Source organism: Zalophus californianus, chromosome 1 (assembly GCF_009762305.2).
Source record: "Zalophus californianus isolate mZalCal1 chromosome 1, mZalCal1.pri.v2, whole genome shotgun sequence".
Taxonomy (NCBI): domain Eukaryota; kingdom Metazoa; phylum Chordata; class Mammalia; order Carnivora; family Otariidae; genus Zalophus; species Zalophus californianus.
The window spans coordinates 7,584,616-7,601,113 of NC_045595.1; the positions used below are offsets into that span (position 1 = coordinate 7,584,616).

The 16,498-nt window shown below is 55.8% G+C and overlaps 1 protein-coding gene across 1 annotated transcript; it reads left to right on the forward strand.

Moving 5' to 3' along the window:
* Window positions 1–7,362: 7,362 nt before the first annotated feature.
* On the forward strand, window positions 7,363–16,377 carry ICAM1 (intercellular adhesion molecule 1). The gene is made up of 7 exons (XM_027583484.2): window positions 7,363–7,513; window positions 9,126–9,383; window positions 13,037–13,348; window positions 13,716–14,003; window positions 14,119–14,373; window positions 14,564–14,812; window positions 14,898–16,377. Exons 1-7 carry the CDS (start codon window positions 7,447–7,449, stop codon window positions 15,068–15,070), a joined length of 1,602 nt encoding a protein of 533 aa, XP_027439285.1. The 5' UTR covers window positions 7,363–7,446; the 3' UTR covers window positions 15,071–16,377.
* Window positions 16,378–16,498: the final 121 nt, after the last annotated feature.

Sequence of the window (16,498 nt, forward strand, 5' to 3'; positions counted from 1 at the left end):
TGGGGTGGAGTCGTGTGTCAGCTCTGCGTTCAGCAGGGAGTCTGCTGGAGGTTCTCCCCCCTCCCTCTGCCCCTCCCCCACTCAGGAGCATGCGCGCGCTCTCGAATAAATCTTTTTCTTTTTTTTTTTGAGATTTTATTTATTTGACAGAGACACAGCGAGAGAGAGAACACAAGCAGGGAGAGTGGGAGAGGGAGAAGCAGGCTTCCCGCTGAGCAGGGAGCCCGATGCAGGGCTCGATCCCAGGACCCTGGGATCATGACCTGAGCCGAAGGCAGTCGCTTAACCAATTGAGCCACCCAGGCGCCTATAATGAGCCTTTTTAAAAAGAGAGAGATGAGTGAAGACATTTCTTCAGGGGAGTGGTTGCTACCCACAAGTCCTTCTCCCACCCGCTTGGGACGCGGACTGACCCAGACAGAGACCAGAGAGGGAGGGCACTTCGCAGTCGGCTGTTCAAGGCAGGAGACCCAGGACTCTCGGGCTGAATCTGGCTTAAGAAAGCGAAAGCAGGGGCGCCTGGGTGGCTCAGTTGGTTGAGCGACTGCCTTCGGCTCAGGTCATGATCCTGGAGTCCCGGGATCAAGTCCCGCGTCGGGCTCCCTGCTCAGCGGGGAGTCTGCTTCTCCCTCTAACCCTCCCCCCCCCATGGACTCTCTCTCTCTCTCTCTCAAAATAAATAAATAAATCTTTAAAAAAAAAAGTGAAAGCAAAAGCGAGCCTCTGGGGCTGGGATCCCACTCGGTGGGACACCTGGCTCTGATGTTGGGGCCAAGGGGTCTGCTTACTGGGGGTCAGCATGGAGGGCCCCTGGGTGGGGCTGAGGGAAGAGCCCCGACCCAGACCAAAGATGCCCCCTCTCCAACCAAGGGGTCTCAAGCCTCAGAGCCCCCCAAAACACATACCCATCAAATCCCTCAGGGGTGCCACCTTAACTCACTGCTGGGCCATCCAAAGCCCCCAGCCCGGGAGGAACAGCCCGGTCCCCCGTGCCCTCCTCCCTGCACCTGGGCAGGAGGGACCCCCCAGTGAAAGGAGGGGAGGCAGACAGAAAGAAGGCCACCAGCAGTGAGACCAGGCCCTTCTTCCTCACCGAGGCCTCCAGCCCCGTGAGGCCTGACCCGCGGCTCCCCTCCGATATCAAGTCAAGTTCAGAGACTGGAATATGATACCGACTTGGGCCTGAGTCCCGGGTAGACTTCTCAGCCAGGGGCTGGGGTGCGATTCCAGCAGAGAAGAAACGGGGCGGAAGGAGAAGCAAAGCTCTGTTTTGACTGACGCATAAACAACATGAATTTCTGCTTTACCCCCCAGGGTGGCTAGGATGAACTGTGATACCAGCATGAACCAGATCTGTGGGAACGCAGAGGAAGCCCGTATTTCCACTGAGGAAGTTTGAGGGGGAGATTCTCAGCGCTGGGTCCTAGTGAAACAGACCAACCGGGACAACTGCTACCCGCTCTCGCTCTGGCTTGCCAAGCACCGCACACAAACCAGGTTAGTGAAATCTCACATCCAGCCTTTCAGGTCTGTGTTACCATCCCATGCTTCAACTGAGGTCTTCGAGAAGTGGTTTCCTCGAGGGGAAGTGGTTTGCGTGAGGTCACGCTCCCAGCAGGGGCTCTCAGCATCCTTGACACCTGCTGTCCTGCACACTCCCCTCCCGCTGCCTCCGCTGCAGGGCTGTGCTGGGCTTGTCTGCGGGGCAGGTCAGAAGGACTGTGGGGGGGACCACGATGACATACGACCCGCTAGGATGGCGATAAGAGTTGTAATCATATAACAGAAAATCGGCATTGACGCAGATGTGGAGAAATTGGAAGTCTTGCATGCTTGTACGGTGCTGGTAGGAATGTAAAATGGTACAGCTGCTGTGGGAAACAGTCTAGGGGCGCCTGGGTGGCTCAGTCCGTGAAGCATCTGCCTTCGGCTCAGGTCGTGATCCCGGGGTCCTGGGATCCAGTCCTGCGTCAGGCTCCCTGCTCAGCGGGGAGCCTGCTTCTCCCTCTCCCTCTGCCTGCTTGTGCTCTCTCTCTCTCTGTTAAGTAAAAATCTTTGAAAAAACAGTCTAGCAGTTCCTCCAAAAGTTCCACTTGGAATTATCATATGACCCAGCAATTCTACTTCTAAGTGTATTCCCAAAAGAATTGAAAAAATGTTCATACCAATGCTTGTACATGAATGTGCAGGGCAGCATGACTCACCATGGCCAAAAGGAAGAAACACCCCAGATGTCCATCGACTGACGGATGGGTCAACAAAACGTCGTATCTTGTGGCAGGCAGAGGGAGAGGGAGAAGCAGGCTTTCTGCCGAGCGAGGAGCCCGACCCCAGGACCTTGGGATCATGACCCGAGCTGAAGGCAGACGCTCAAACGACTGAGCCACCCAGGCGCCCGTGGATGAACCTTTATGCAAAACATTCTGAACATTATGCTGAGGCAAAGAAGCCAGACACAAAAGGCCACAGATTGTGTGATTCCATTTTCAGGAAATGTCCAGAATGGGCAAACCCACCGAGACAGACAGTAGGTTAGGGGTTGCCAGGGGCTGAAGGGAAAGGGGATTGGGAGGTACCAGGTTTTTTGGGAGGGTGATGGAAATAGTCCAGAATCGAATAGTGGTGATGGTGGTACAAGATTATGAATATACTAGAAAATTGTTAAAGGGCAAAATGTAAACTTTATAGGGACACCTGGGTGGCTCAGTTGGTTAAACGTCTGCCCTCGGCTCAGGTCGTGATCCAGGAGTCCTGGGATCAAGCCCCACATCGGGCTCCTGGCTCAGCAGGGAGTCTGCTTCTCCCTCTGCCTGCCGCTTCCCTCTGCCTGCTTGTGCTCTCTCTCTCCGACAAATAAATAAAATCTTTAAGAAAATGTAAACTTTATATTATGTGAATTTGTCTCAATTAAACGTATATATATGCATGTAAACTGGCACAGTCCCTTTGAAAACCAGGATTGTGGTTCCTCAAAAAATTAAAATTAGTACTACCGTATGATCCAGCAGTTTTACTTCTGGATATTCATCTGAGGGAAACAGAGTCACTATCTTGAAAAGGCATCCACACCCCCATGCTACTGCAGCATTCATTACCATACTCAAGACAGGGAAACCACCTAACTGTCCATCAGTGGATGAATGGGTATATACATACTCACAGTGGAAAGCTATTTGGCCATAAAAAAGGGAAGGAAAGCTTGGGGTGCCCGTGTGGCTCAGGTCAGTTAAGCATCCGACTCTTGATCTCAGCTCAGGTCTCAGTCTCACGGTTGTGAGTTCAAGCCCTGTGTTGGGCTCCACACTGGATGTGGAGCCTACTTAAAAAAAAAAAAAAAAAAAAAAAAGGAAATCTTGCCATTTGCTACAACATAGATGGACCTTGAGGTCGTTACTAAGTAAAATAAATCAGACAGAGAAAGACAAATACTGTATGATCTCACTCACATGTGGAATCTTAAATAAACAACAGCAATACTTGAATTTATAGTCACAGAGAACAGACTGGTGGTTGCTAGAGGCAGGGGGTGGGGAAATGGGTGAAGGGGGTCAAAGGCACAAACTGCCAGTTATAAGATAAATAGGTCCTGGGATGCGCCTGGGTGGCTCAGTTGGTTAAGTGTCTGCCTTCAGCTCAGGTCATGATCTCAGGGTCCTGGGATGGAGTTCCGCATCGGGCTCCCTGGTCAGTAGGGAGCCTGCTTCTCCCTCCCCCACTCCCCCTGCTTGTGCTCTCTCTCTCTCTCTCTAACAAACAAATAAATAAAATCTTAAAATAAAGATAACTAGGTCCTGGGGATGTAATGTACAGCCTGGTGACTAAAAATTTTTTAAATAAGGAAATATAAATAAATATATATATGAAGTAATGAAGTATTGGGGAGCCGACAGTCCACCCGGCGAGGCACAGGATTGGCATAGAGTCTACCCACCTCCGAGAGTTCCTCCAGGAGGCTGAACCTTAGTGACCCCAACGGGTAACTCTGCTAATGCACACCTTTACTGGTTGCCTTCCCTGACTCCCCCCACTCCAGGTGTTTCTTGAGATCACCGCTCAGATAAACTCCCTGAACACCAAATTTTGTTTCAGGGTCCACTTTTGGGGAGAACTTACACTAAAATAGCTGATAAGTATCAGAGCCTGGATTCAAATCCCCATCTGCTCCTCCTTCTGTTACAACCTTGCGGATGCAATCCTCTGAGAACCTTTTGTAGAAACGGTGGAAGGGAATTCTGGGCTAGAGGAACAGCCTGTTCCAAATGCTCAGAGACAAAAGAAGCGCACGGAAGCTGCCAGGAAGGGCAGGGTGGCCACACCAGAGCTCAGACTGAAGGGAGAGCAGGCACAATGCCACAAAGTGGGATGTGGATATTTCTGCCCTGTGTCCATGGCCTCTGGTCTGCAGTGGGCCCATTCATTGCTCTGCCCAAGACTGCCTGGCACCCTGAAGGAAGCCCTGCCCTTCCTGGAAGCTTCGGTGAAGGGCTGGGGAGCCTCTGTTTTCCTTTTCCTCAAGGAAACACAAAGGGAATGTAAGACCAGGAGGTGGATGCTCCTCTTGCCAACCTTACTGCCCCATCTTCATCTCAGGAAATGGCTCTCCATCCTCCCAGGGGCTCAGACCAGGACCAACAAGCCCAGCGCAGGCCCCATCATGACTCACCTGGACTAGAGTAGTCACCTCCTCTCTGGTTTTCTGGCTTCCACCCTGTTCTCCCTGCCTCCAGAAAACAGCTCCTGCAGTCTCAGGAGGGTGCCTATAAACACCTGAGTCAGGCCTGTCCCTCCTCTGCTCAGGACCTTCCCTGGCTCCCACTTCACTGGGAGGAAAAACCAAAGTCCCCTGCAGGCCAACAAGCATGCTCTGCATCATCTCCTCTCTGCCCTCCTTTCCTCCTCCTTTCCTTACTGCTCTCCAGCCACACTGGCCTCCTGGCTGTCCCTACCTCAGGGCCTTTGCACGTTCAGAACTCTCTGCCTGGTACACTCCCTTCCTGGTATTGTCACAGCTCCCTCCTCACCTCCGGTGGTCTTTGCTCAAATGTCACCTTCTCAGTCTTTCTCAGAGTACTCTATTTAAAAGTTCACCAACCCTCACATTGCCTATTCCCTCCCCTGTTTTATTTCTCTTCAGCACTAATCACAAGCTAACACCCCATATATTTTAGTTCCTTGTCTGTCTCCCCCTCACACTAAAACCATCTCTGCACAATGGAGAAATTTTTGTCTTTTCTGATCGTTGCTGTGTCGCTAGCACACCTGGAAGGATTCTTGGTGTACAGCAGGCGCTCAATAAACACTGCCCAGCAAGTCGGGAGAAGCGAGAAAGATTGGCGCTTTTATGGCTACAAGGAAGACTTGGGCCGCGCGGGGGAGCTCGCGGCCTGCGCGCACTTTGGACGAAGGTCAAGGGACCCAAGGAAGAGATCCCGAGAAAAATCCGCCGAGAAAAATCCGCCAGGGGCACCAGGGTGGCTCAGTGGGTAGAGCGTCTGCCTTCGGCCCGGGTCGTGATCCCGGGGTCATGGGATCGGGATCGAGCCCCTCCCCCGCTCGGCGGGGAGTCCGCTTCTCCCTTTCCTTCCCCCTGCTCGTGGTCGCCCTCTCTCGCTCTCGCTCTTAAATACCTAAATACAGGGGCCCCTGGGCGGCTCAGTTGGTTGGACGACTGTCTTCGGCTCAGGTCATGATCCTGGAGTCCCAGAATCGAGTCCCACATCGGGCTCCCCGCTCGGCGGGGAGTCTGCTTCTCCTTCTGACCCTCCTCCCTCTCACGCTCTCTGTCTCTCATTCTCTCTCTCACAAATAAATAAAATATTTTAAAAAAATTAAAAAAAAAAACACCTAAATACATGCGTACATACATAACTAAATACAATCTTTCTGCTCTCAAATAAATAAATAAAATCTTTAAAGAAAAAGGAAAATCCGCCGGAAAATACTCGGCTCCGACCCCGCACGGGATTTTCCCAGGCCCAGCGCGTCCCGGTTCCCATTCTGTACCTTTGCTCTGCACCTTTGCCCAGGCAGTTCTGGGCGGGAATTCAGCACCCACCACACCCGGCGTCGAAAGATCCCCGTGGAAATTCCTTGGGAATGATCGGGGCGGGGGAAGGGACGCGTTTCTGGCTGATGAGTGACTCTCAGGCCCATCCTCCGGAGGAAGGGCCCGAACGTCCCCGGGGCCCCCTCCCTTCCCCTTCTGCTGCGCGACCTCCCTGGCCCCTCCGAGGTCTCCATGGCGACGCGGCGCGCGCCCCACAACAGGAAGCCTTGGGCGGCGCGGACTGGCGCTGGGAGACCCCAGGGTCCCCAGCCTCGTCGTGGTAGATGCCAAGTCTTGGGGTCACACGCGCAGGCCAAGGCGGTCACAACGCTCCCCCCGCCCCGCCCTAATAGAATTAGCGGGTGCAAACATCTGCACGTAAACATCTGCACGTAGTCAGCGCGGGCGCCCAGCGCTGAAGTTTCAGGAACTGCGCGCAGCACTTGGAAATTGACGGCCTCCTCTTCCCGCCCCACTTGGGGGCCTAGGAGCTGTTTCCCCGCGGAAAGGAAGGGTCCCAGCGCCCCCTCTCCATTCAAGGTTTGCTGCCTCAGTCTCCCCGAGGAGCCTGGGAACGGCAGCGGGAGACTCGGCGCGTCAGGACCACGCGGCTTCCTTCCTTTTTCTGGGAGCCGTGAAGATGTCCCCGCTGCGGAGGCCGAAAGGGGAAGCGAGGCCGCGGGGGTGGAAGCGCCCATAGGAGGGGGGATGCAGGGCCCCGGACGTGATGACGCCGCTAGTCCTCACCCCCAGGTTTCGCGGCCGCCAGAATGTGCCCGGGCCTGCTCCTGCCGCTTCTCGGGAAATCTGTCAGCTGGGCAGGGCCGTGCTCCTTGGGGAGGGGTACCCTTGATGGAGAAGGCCCCGTATGGACTCCAGCGCCGCTCCACGCGGCTAAAGAGGCCCGCAGCGCTGGGGCGTCACACTTGAGTCCGAATCCTCTCGCAGCTCTGAGCCTCAGTTTACCCCTCCGTGGAACGGACACAATAGCAGTCCCTACCGTCCAGGGTAGTTGGCAGTATTCAGTAAAGCGTTTAGCGCAGCGTAAACGCAGAACCACGGTCAGCCGGGCCCCGGGGACCGGACCATTAGAGCCAGGAGCGGCCCCCCGGACCCGCGGGGCCGCTGCGGCCCCCCCTGCTGCAACTCGGAAATTCCAGCGCTCGAGAAGGGGGACAACCCCACTTAGGCTCGGTACCCTCTCGGTCCGGAAATGCCGGAGCCCTCCTTCCGGAGGGGAAGGCGCGAGGTTTCCGGGAAAGCAGCCCCGCCCCTCTGTCCCCCCCGTGCCCGGCCAGGCCACTATAAAAGCTCCCGCGCGCTCCTGTAGCGCAGTCCGCGCCGCACGCCTCTGCGCTTCTGCCGCGCTCTCTGCGCTCTCCGCCCTCCTCTGGCCGGCTATGGCTCCCGGCACCGCCTGTCCCGCGCTGCCCGCGCTCCTGGCCCTGATCGGAGCTCTGCTCCCAGGTGAGTCAGGGGTGGGGGCTGCCGTCGCGCCAACTCCCGGAATCCAGGCTGCGCCCTGCAGGCACTGGGAGGACCGACTCCCGGCCAGCTGGGGGTAAGCCGGCCAGCTGGGGATAAGCCCCAGTCGTACTTAGGTAGCTCTTTATGGGAAGTTGGGGCTAGAGCCAAAGACAACAGCCGTGGGTTCGAATCCAGACCCTGCATCACCTCGACGAGTGGCCTCAAGCTACAGGTTGAGCCTCCCAGAGCCTCAGTTTCTCAGCCGTAAAATGGAGAACGCAAGAGCCGCCTCCTCGAAATGGTTGTGTCCTGGCCCAGTGCCACGCCTGGCTCCAGGACCCGGTCAGACGGTATGGGGATGGGTCCGGCGCCAAGCTGAGTAGGCTGGGGACCTCCCCCCAACACACACGTACATTCTGTTCCTCATCTCCTACCTCTGGGGAAGTCCGGGACTGCTTCTGCGCGGGGGGGAATTCCAGGCCTGACTTGCCCAGGGACCAGAGGCTGAGAGTGGGACGCCCCAGCACCCCTCCACCAACCCCAGTCTGGAGGGAGGGGAGGCAGGGAGACAGTGGGTCACATACCACCAAGTGTTGGGAAGCCCGATGGTGGGAAAGGGACACCTGTGCTTACCAGCTTAACAAAGTGTTCTAGTCCAGATGCCAATCTGGATTCGGTGGCTTTTTAGGTGAGTAACGTCACCTCTCCCGCCTCACCATTTCACTCCATGAAATGGGAACCCTCCCATTTACTCTCGGAGAATTCACGGAGCTGTTTTCCCACGCCTCCACCCCAGATAGAGTAGACCCAAAGCTGAGGGCAGGAATCTTTGGAGGAGAGAGAGAAGGGGTGGGCCCAGACAGACTTTCTGCTTGGGAGACACCAGGGTTTGAGGAAGCTAACCACTACCAACCCCCTTCTTATCCCCTGCAGCACTCACTGCCTGCCCTATGCTGTGAGTCCATTGGATTAGCAGGGGCTGGGATGACTATATTCACCCACCTTACAAATGAGGAAATTGAGGCCTGGAGAGGGGAGACCACTTGCCAGAGGGAGTAAGGAGCCAGCTTAATTGGAATCTCTCCATTCCCGGAGGGCTAGCCCTTGCCACCTCACATCTTGGGAGGGAGAAGAACACTGACTTCATGTCCCTCCTCTGCTAAAATCCTCCATGGCTTCCCATTGCCTTCAGAATGAAGAATAAGACCTTGCATGGCCTGCACCGGCCACACGATCTTCCTGACCTCCTTGCTCCCAGCTCTTCCCCCTTACTCGCTCTGCTCCAGCCACCCTGCCGCAGGGCCTTTGCACTTGTTCCTTTTGCCTGGAATTAATTTCTCTGTTCTCTGAATGGCCAGCCCCCTCTCATCATTCACACATTACCCTGTTGCCAAGGCACTGTCTGTTCTATCACCCTGTTTTGTTTTTGTCAAAGCTCATATTAACATCAGTTATTAATTATCTTGTTTGCCTGTGAATTTTTCTGTCTCCCACACTGAAGGCAGAGTTTTTGTCTCATTCGAGCCTATGCGCCCAGCACAGGCTGGGTACATGGTGATTGTTGGTGAACCCAATTTGTAATGCCTGTCCCCTCCTCCATCTCTTGTTCTAGGACCTGGAGGTGCCCAAACATCAGTGCACCCCCCAGAAGCCATCATACCCCGAGGAGGCTCCATGCAGGTGAACTGTAGTACTTCTTGTGACCAGCCCTCCACCTTGGGCCTGGAGACTCAGTTGACGAAGAAGGAAGTGGCCCATGGGGCCAACTGGAAGGTCTTTGAACTGAGTGACGTGCAAGAAGATAGCCATCCCATATGTTTTGCAAACTGTGACAAACAGACGATGGCTTCAATGTCCCTCACCGTGTACTGTGAGTGGCTGGGCCCAGGGGCTGGACTAGGCAGGCTGGGCCGGGGAGGTGGGTGCGTGGGGGTCCCCACAGGCCAGGACAGCCCTGGTGGCTTGGTGGTGGGGCCAGAGCTGACTCACTGAAGGACTGGTGGGCAGGCACATCTTCAGAGAGCCTCACTGTCCTCTGAAACCCCTTCTTGAATTTTCTTGGGTGCCTTTAGTGCAGTACAGAGATTCGGTACATTTGAATACTCTAGGCCTCTTTAAACATGTGACAGATCCTAGATGTGACTCTTTTTTTTTTTAAGATTTTATTTATTTATTTGAGAGAGAGAGAATGAGAGATAGAGAGCACGAGAGGGAAGAGGGTCAGAGGGAGAAGCAGACTCCCTGCTGAGCTGGGACTCGATCCCGAGACTCCAGGATCATGACCTGAGCCGAAGGCAGTCAGTCGCTTAACCAACTGAGCCACCCAGGCGCCCCCTAGATGTGACTCTTGAAAAGAAGAGACAATTTCAAAGCAGCCCGGACATGGCATTTTTCACATATTGGCAACAGCGGTGGGGGGAGCAGGCTGTCCTGGGACATTGCTGACAGGGTGGGGGCATCAAGAAGCACAACCCTGAGTGGAGAAAGGGGGTGTTGGTTCTCTAAATGACACAGGCACATGAGCTTGGACATAGAAATCCCACTGCTGGGAATCGGGCTTGGCTTCCCTGTGGCCCCATCCACGAGGAAACTGAACAGGGTGCAGGATGGGCTTATTCACTGTGGCTTTATTTGGAAGGGCAAACGTTCGCAAGCCACTCAGGCATAGGGGGCCGGGGACATAAACTGTCGATAGACTGTGTGGTGGAGTATTATGCAGCTGTGCAAAAAAAGAGGAAGTTCCTGTGTCCCCAAAGGAGAATGAGCTCCAAGGTGTACTGTCAAGTTGAAGGGAAGGGGAGGTATGCCCAGAGTGAGTGGCAGCCATCCCTGGTGTTAAGGAGCAGCAAGGCAGGGGAGGGATGCCTGTGTTGCCACATAAAGGAGGCGTGAGAGGAAACGCAAGAAGTGACCGTATTAGCTGGTTGTGAGGACAGACGCTGGGGCAGGGCTGCTCCGGGAGAGGGCAGGGGGCGAGCCGCCTCGATGGGCCTTCTTTTACTTTGGGCATTTTGCACGGCAAGAGTTACTATTATCAGAGGCCATACAGAAATAAAACGCAGGGGCAAACAAGACAAAACAAGAAGCACGAGGAAGGAAGAAAAAAAAGAGAACCGGCCCACTGGTCTTGGGATCAGCCAGCGTCGGGTTCCAATCTAACCCTGACTAACAGTGTGACCGTGGGGGACGCGGCTTGTCTTCCCACGAGCCCTCCTCACTTGGGTCTGATGAGGCCATGAGGCATAAAGGACATTCCACCTTCATGGTGCCTGGGCAAAAGAAGCCTTTGGGGAAATAGCAGCTTTGCTTCTGACCTGGAGCATGTTTGAGCAGATTCTGGGCAGGTGAGGAGAGTCCCCGAACATTCCTGGTGGCCTGTGAAACCCCAGGCAAACCTCCCCAAAAGACTTCCACATTTCGGCCTGATAGCTGAGAGCTCAGTGCGCCAAGTTTGAGTCCTGGCTCTGTGACGTTTCTCCCTCCCTCCACGCCTTTGGGTGCCAGACTTTGCCTTCATTTCCAGCTCTGTGAAATGGAACAGGTGCCTGGCACGCGGTGGAGGGGTCCCCTAAGAGACTCTCTATCTAGTTCGGTCCTGCTCCACACCCAGTGTAAAGATGAGGCAGGATCCCTGGGTGGCTGAGCTTTCTCTAGAAAGAATAAAGGCGTTAACTCCTATAGGAGATGACCCCTGAGTGGGCCTTGAAGGGTGAGTAGGAGTTGATAGACGGACACTCAGGACAGAGGGCACAGGCTGGGCAAAGTTTTGAGTGGGAAAACAGGCGGATGGGGGAGGGGCATTAGGAGGGGCTGAAGACCAACGGGTTGGTGTGGCTAGAGCTGAGGTGGGCAAGGCCTCAAATGCCAGGTGGAGGAGCTGGGACCTTCTCCTCAGGGTGCTAGGGAGCCATGGAGGGTGTGTGAGCAGGCCAGGGTTGAGATAGCCGAAGGCTTATGGGAAGCCAGAGAGCATTTGGCTGTGGACCTCGTCCAGACCGCATGTGTGGGTAGTGGCTGGGGACAGGAAGGGACGGCAGACAAATATTTGAAGAGTGAAGTAACCAGGACTGAAGGTTGGGGCTCAGGGAGAGGTCCAAGCAAGACAGACCTCCTCCCCCAGTCTGACCTCAAAGTCAAGGAGCTGGGCTCGGAGATGTGAATTCCATTTAGGGGCGGGGTGGGGGGGATGTGTGCTGAGGTTTGAGGTTTACACCAGTCTGCCAATTCGTGTTCGCAGCAGGTGGTTAGAGGTAAGCGCTGGATGTCTGACGGGTTTCTTGCCCTTTTATTTCTTAAAACAGCTCCATTGAGATATTGTGCACACACCATAAAAGACACCCCTTTTGAAGCGTACAATTCAACACATTTTAACGTGTTTATAGAGTTGTACACCCATCACCACGATCTAATTTTAGAACATTTCCATCACCCTAAAAAGAAACCTCATGCCCATTTACAGTCATTCTCTCTACCTCTTAAATGGACTCATAAAAGTCTTACCTCCAATAATCCGTTTTACAGCTTAGGAAACTGAGGCTCAATTTCTACACCTATTCCAGAGGCAAAGTCACTCACGTACAGCTCATAGCAGCGAAGCCCCAAAGCTAGGTGTCAGCCCCTGACACTTCAACAGTCTTGCCAAGAAACACTAAGACCCCGCCCTGGGAAGGCTTTGGGGCGGGGGGCGGGGGGCGGAGGGTGTCTCAGTGCTGAATCACAGCTCACCGGGACTCTGCTGTCAATTTTCACCAGCAGCCCAGGCTTGAAATTCTCTTACCTCCTGTGGAGCGGAGACCCTGGCAAAAACAAAGCCCACATGTTGTGTTTTCAGGGGATATTCAGAGTTTCATTTTGAGTGTCTGTGGGTTGTTCTTGCATGTTTAACATTTCAGGGGATCACACGGCCCATTCGGGAACTTCTTTCCCTTAAAAGGGGCTTCTGAAAGGCCTCGAATCAGTGTGGGTGGCTCGACCTTATTCTTTCTATGAATATAGACAGCCTACTGTGTACCAGCGGAGCGTCAGGGGGCAAATACCCCCGCCCTCCCAGGCTTAACTTCCGGGGTGGGGGACATAGAGGAGAAACAAGTTAACTGAGTAGATGTGTCACCTTCGGATATCAGACAGTGAGCGATGCTTTGGAGAAAACGAAGTCCAAGAAGAGGAGAAGGGGGAGCAGGGGGCTTTTAAAAACAATCTCTACTGGACTGGGCAGCTTAAATTTCCTGTAGTTATTTGACGGGACTCCTGGTGATAGATTTTGAGGTGCTTTTCCGCTTTTCACTCTCAGATGCTGCAGTGAATAAATTACTTTTGCCCCCTTCACAACTTCCTGGGGACTTCCCACCGGTTTATCCCGAAGCTCTTAACATTCCTGTCTGGCTTAGGTGGTTTGGGGAGTGTTTGTCAAGAGTGGAGAGCGGCGGGGCTCCTGGGACAGGTGCAGCCGGCGCCCCAGCGCTCCCTGCGGGCGGGCAGCCTGTCCTGCTCACACACCACCACCCCGCCCCCTTAACACCCCAGGGTTCCCGGAGCGAGTGGAGCTGTTACCCCTACCCCGCTGGCAGCCCGTGGGCGAAAACTTCACTCTGCGCTGCCAGGTGGCCGGCGGGACGCCCCGGGACAGCCTCTTCGTGGTGCTGCTCCGCGGGGAGGAGGAGCTGAGCCGGCAGCCGGCCCCTGGGGAGCCCGCCGAGGTCGAGGTCACGGTCCCGGTGCTGGCGGGTAGAGACGACCATCTCGCCAATTTCTCCTGTCGCACGGACCTGGACCTGAGGCCCCGAGGGCTGGGATTGTTCCAGAACATCTCGGCCCCCAGGCAGCTCCGAACCTTTGGTGAGGCACTGGAGAGCCGCCAGAGAGGATGGGCTCAGGGGCTGTTCCTGCTTGGGGTGCGGGTTGGGGGGGGGAGGGGGGGAAGAGGCCTCTGGTCGTGGGGGTGCTCAGGTGGTGACCTAGATTACAAAGGCTTCTGGAAAGAGCATGTTCTTGGCCATAGGGGTGGGGTGGTCGGGGATGGGGTGCCCCAGCCGTAGGATCTTCCGAGAAGGCTGTACCCTGGCGTGGGTCCCGGGACAGGGGTGACCCAGGCCAGAGTCTCTGGGAACCAGAGGATGTCCCAGATGGGGGGAATGAAAATGCCCCAGAAAGGGGCTTCAGGTTGCCTGTCCCCTCTCTGTTCACACCCACCCTCTCTCCCCAGTCCTGCCAGAGATCCTGCCATGCCTTGGTACCCCCAGGATCATAGAAGTGGGCACACAGTGGGCTGTGAACTGCACTCTGGATGGGCTGTTCCCAGCTGCGGAGGCCAAAGTCAGCCTGATGCTGGCTGAACAGAAACTGGACTCTACATCCCTGTACAGCAAGGACTCCGTCTTGGCCACGGCCAATGTCAAGGCAAACGCAGCACAGGAGGGCACCCAGGAGCTGGCGTGTGTGGTGACCCTGGGAGGACAAGACCGGATATGGAAGGAGGATGTGACCCTCTACAGTAAGTCAAGACAGGGCCGTGCTTCCAGGGAGTGGGGGGGGGGGGCGTGCTTCCGGGGAGTGGGGGGGGGGCAGTCCTGGGGGGCGGTGCTCACTGTGTGCCCTCCCCCTCCCAGGCTTCCCCCCGCCCAGCCTGACCCTAAGTGAGCCAGAGGTCTCAGAAGGGACTGTGGTGACTGTGGAGTGTGAGGCCCAGGCTGGAGTTGTGGTGTCGCTGAGCGGGCTGCCACCAGGGCATCCAGCACCCAGGGCACAATTCCAACTAAATGCCAGCGCTGCAGACCACAGGCGCAGCTTTTTGTGCTCTGCTGCTCTGGATGTGGCTGGACATTTGCTGCACAAGAACCAGACCCGGGAGCTCCGCGTCCTGTGTGAGTGGGGCCACTGGAAAATGACCCCTAATCCCCAAGACCCAACCCCTAAGACCCCATGAGCTCCTGCCCTCTGAGGGCCCCCTCCAGCCCTCTCTCCGGATTCCTGAGTCCTCCAGTCCTAGGTGGGGGGGTGGGGGGGGTCTTCCTAGTCCGTCACCCCCTCCCTAATCTTGCTCTGTTTCTCCAGATGGTCCCCGACTAGACCAGAGGGATTGCCCGGGAAACTGGACATGGAAGGAAGGCTCCCAGCAGACCCTGCGGTGCCAAGCTTGGGGAAACCCGGCTCCTGAGCTGAAATGTCACCGGAAGGGGGATGGTGCTTTGCTGCCCATCGGGGACCTGAGACCTGTCAAGCGGGAGGTTGCGGGCACTTACCTGTGTCAGGCCCAGAGCCCCCGTGGTGTGGTCACCCGCGAAGTGGTCCTGAACGTGACCTGTGAGTGTGCCGGTGTTTGGGGCTGGGAAGGGCAGGGGCAGCGAGCCTGGCTCAACCCTCATCACACCCTGTGTCCTCCCCACAGACGACCAGAATAACATGGTCATCATCATTCTGGTGGCGGCTGCTGTCATCTTAGGAGCTGTGATCGGAGCCACTTACCTCTATAACCGCCAGCGGAAGATCCAGAAATATAGGCTACAGAAGGCCCAGGAGGCCGCTGCTATGAAGCTGAACACACCAGCCACGCCCCCCTGAGCCTGGGCCACGACCCGGCCTCCCGCTCAGCCCCCTGCACGGTGGCAGCCGTGCCCCATTGAACAACAGTGGTCACAAGCCATGCAGCTCCACCCCCCCCTCCCAGGATGCCTGAGGACAGGCTAGAGGCCTCAGGATACAGACAGCATTTGGGGTCCTGGCACCTGCACGCTTAGGATCCCCAAGCCTCACACCTGACCTGGAGCCACAGGACTGAGCCACAAGGAGGGGGCAGGACTTGGGGCATGACTGTGAGGGATGTCAAAGCCTGCCCTGTCTTGGGGCGGGGGGTGTGTGTGGCGGGACACTCAACATGGGACGCCCAACTGGGAAACAGTGAAACCCACCCCTATTGCGTGTGCTGAGGCCCTACAGCCCTAAGAGAGAAGTGACCTGCACAGACAAGCAGCATGGAAACACATGCCCCCATACTCCCCTCTGACAGATGCCAGGTCCAGCCCTGCTGTCCACGGACTGTCCCCAACTCTCGATGATGACGTATTTATTCATTTGTTCTTTTACCAGCTATTTATTGGGTGCCTTTTATGTGGGCTAGAATGGTAAAGAAGAGGAACATGAGTTCCTGTCCTCAGGGAGCTCTCAGTCTAAACCTCATTCAGGGTTGCCAGGTACGGTTGCACAGGAGTGCCTGGCAAAAAAAGATCAAGTGGGGCTGGAATTTCCCATTCCATTAGCTAAGCTGCTTTCCTCCAGAAGGGGACTGGCAATGGTGATACGGTTTAGTTGGTGACAAGCCCAGGGACAACCCACTGGGCCCGGACTCCTCCCACCATCACTGGCACTGACCTCTGTCAGCACCCCCTCTGCCCATACGCCTCTCTGCTAGTGCTCACGGTGACACCGTGGCATGCCTAAACATGAATGCCCACTCATTGGCAGCTAAACCACGGAGTCCCATGAAACCGTGTCCAACCTCTGTGTCCCCGCCTTGTCCTGTTTCCATCTCAGGGGGACAGAGCCCGAACAGAGCACTCTGGCAGCCCCAAGTTCCTGCAGAGATGAGGGCCCTGCAGGCAGTAGGGAGGAGAGGCCTGGGAAGATCCCCTCCCAGTTCTGGAAGCCTCTCTCTTCTTGTGCTAATAAAGCTTTTTCATGTGCGCCTGCCTCGGTTGAGTTGAGGGGAGGTGTCCCCTCCAGCAGGAGCCCTTCCCAGCCCCGTCCTCCCACTTCCTCCCCCGAGAGAAGGCTGCCGGTTCAAGGCCCAACCCCGAGGCTCTAATCCAAATCTGGGGCGTGTTAGGACCTTTTGAGACTCAAGCGAAAATTAAAGATTCCTCTCCAGAAAACTCTCTGACTCTCGCTTTACATAAGTCTGGAACCCCATTCTTGAGCCGAGGGAGGGGCTGAGGGGCTTATATACTGCAGGTTCCCAGGCCCTGGAGGGGCCTCCGTCCCTCTGGGTGGGGC

Coding starts and splice junctions, on each gene's coding strand:
- ICAM1 (XM_027583484.2), top strand. CDS start 7,447: ATGGCTCCCGGCACCGCCTGTCCCGCGCTGCCCGCGCTCCTGGCCCTG. Junction 9,384..13,036: donor AATGTCCCTCACCGTGTACT/GTGAGTGGCTGG, acceptor TTAACACCCCAG/GGTTCCCGGAGCGAGTGGAG. Junction 14,374..14,563: donor CCGGGAGCTCCGCGTCCTGT/GTGAGTGGGGCC, acceptor CTGTTTCTCCAG/ATGGTCCCCGACTAGACCAG.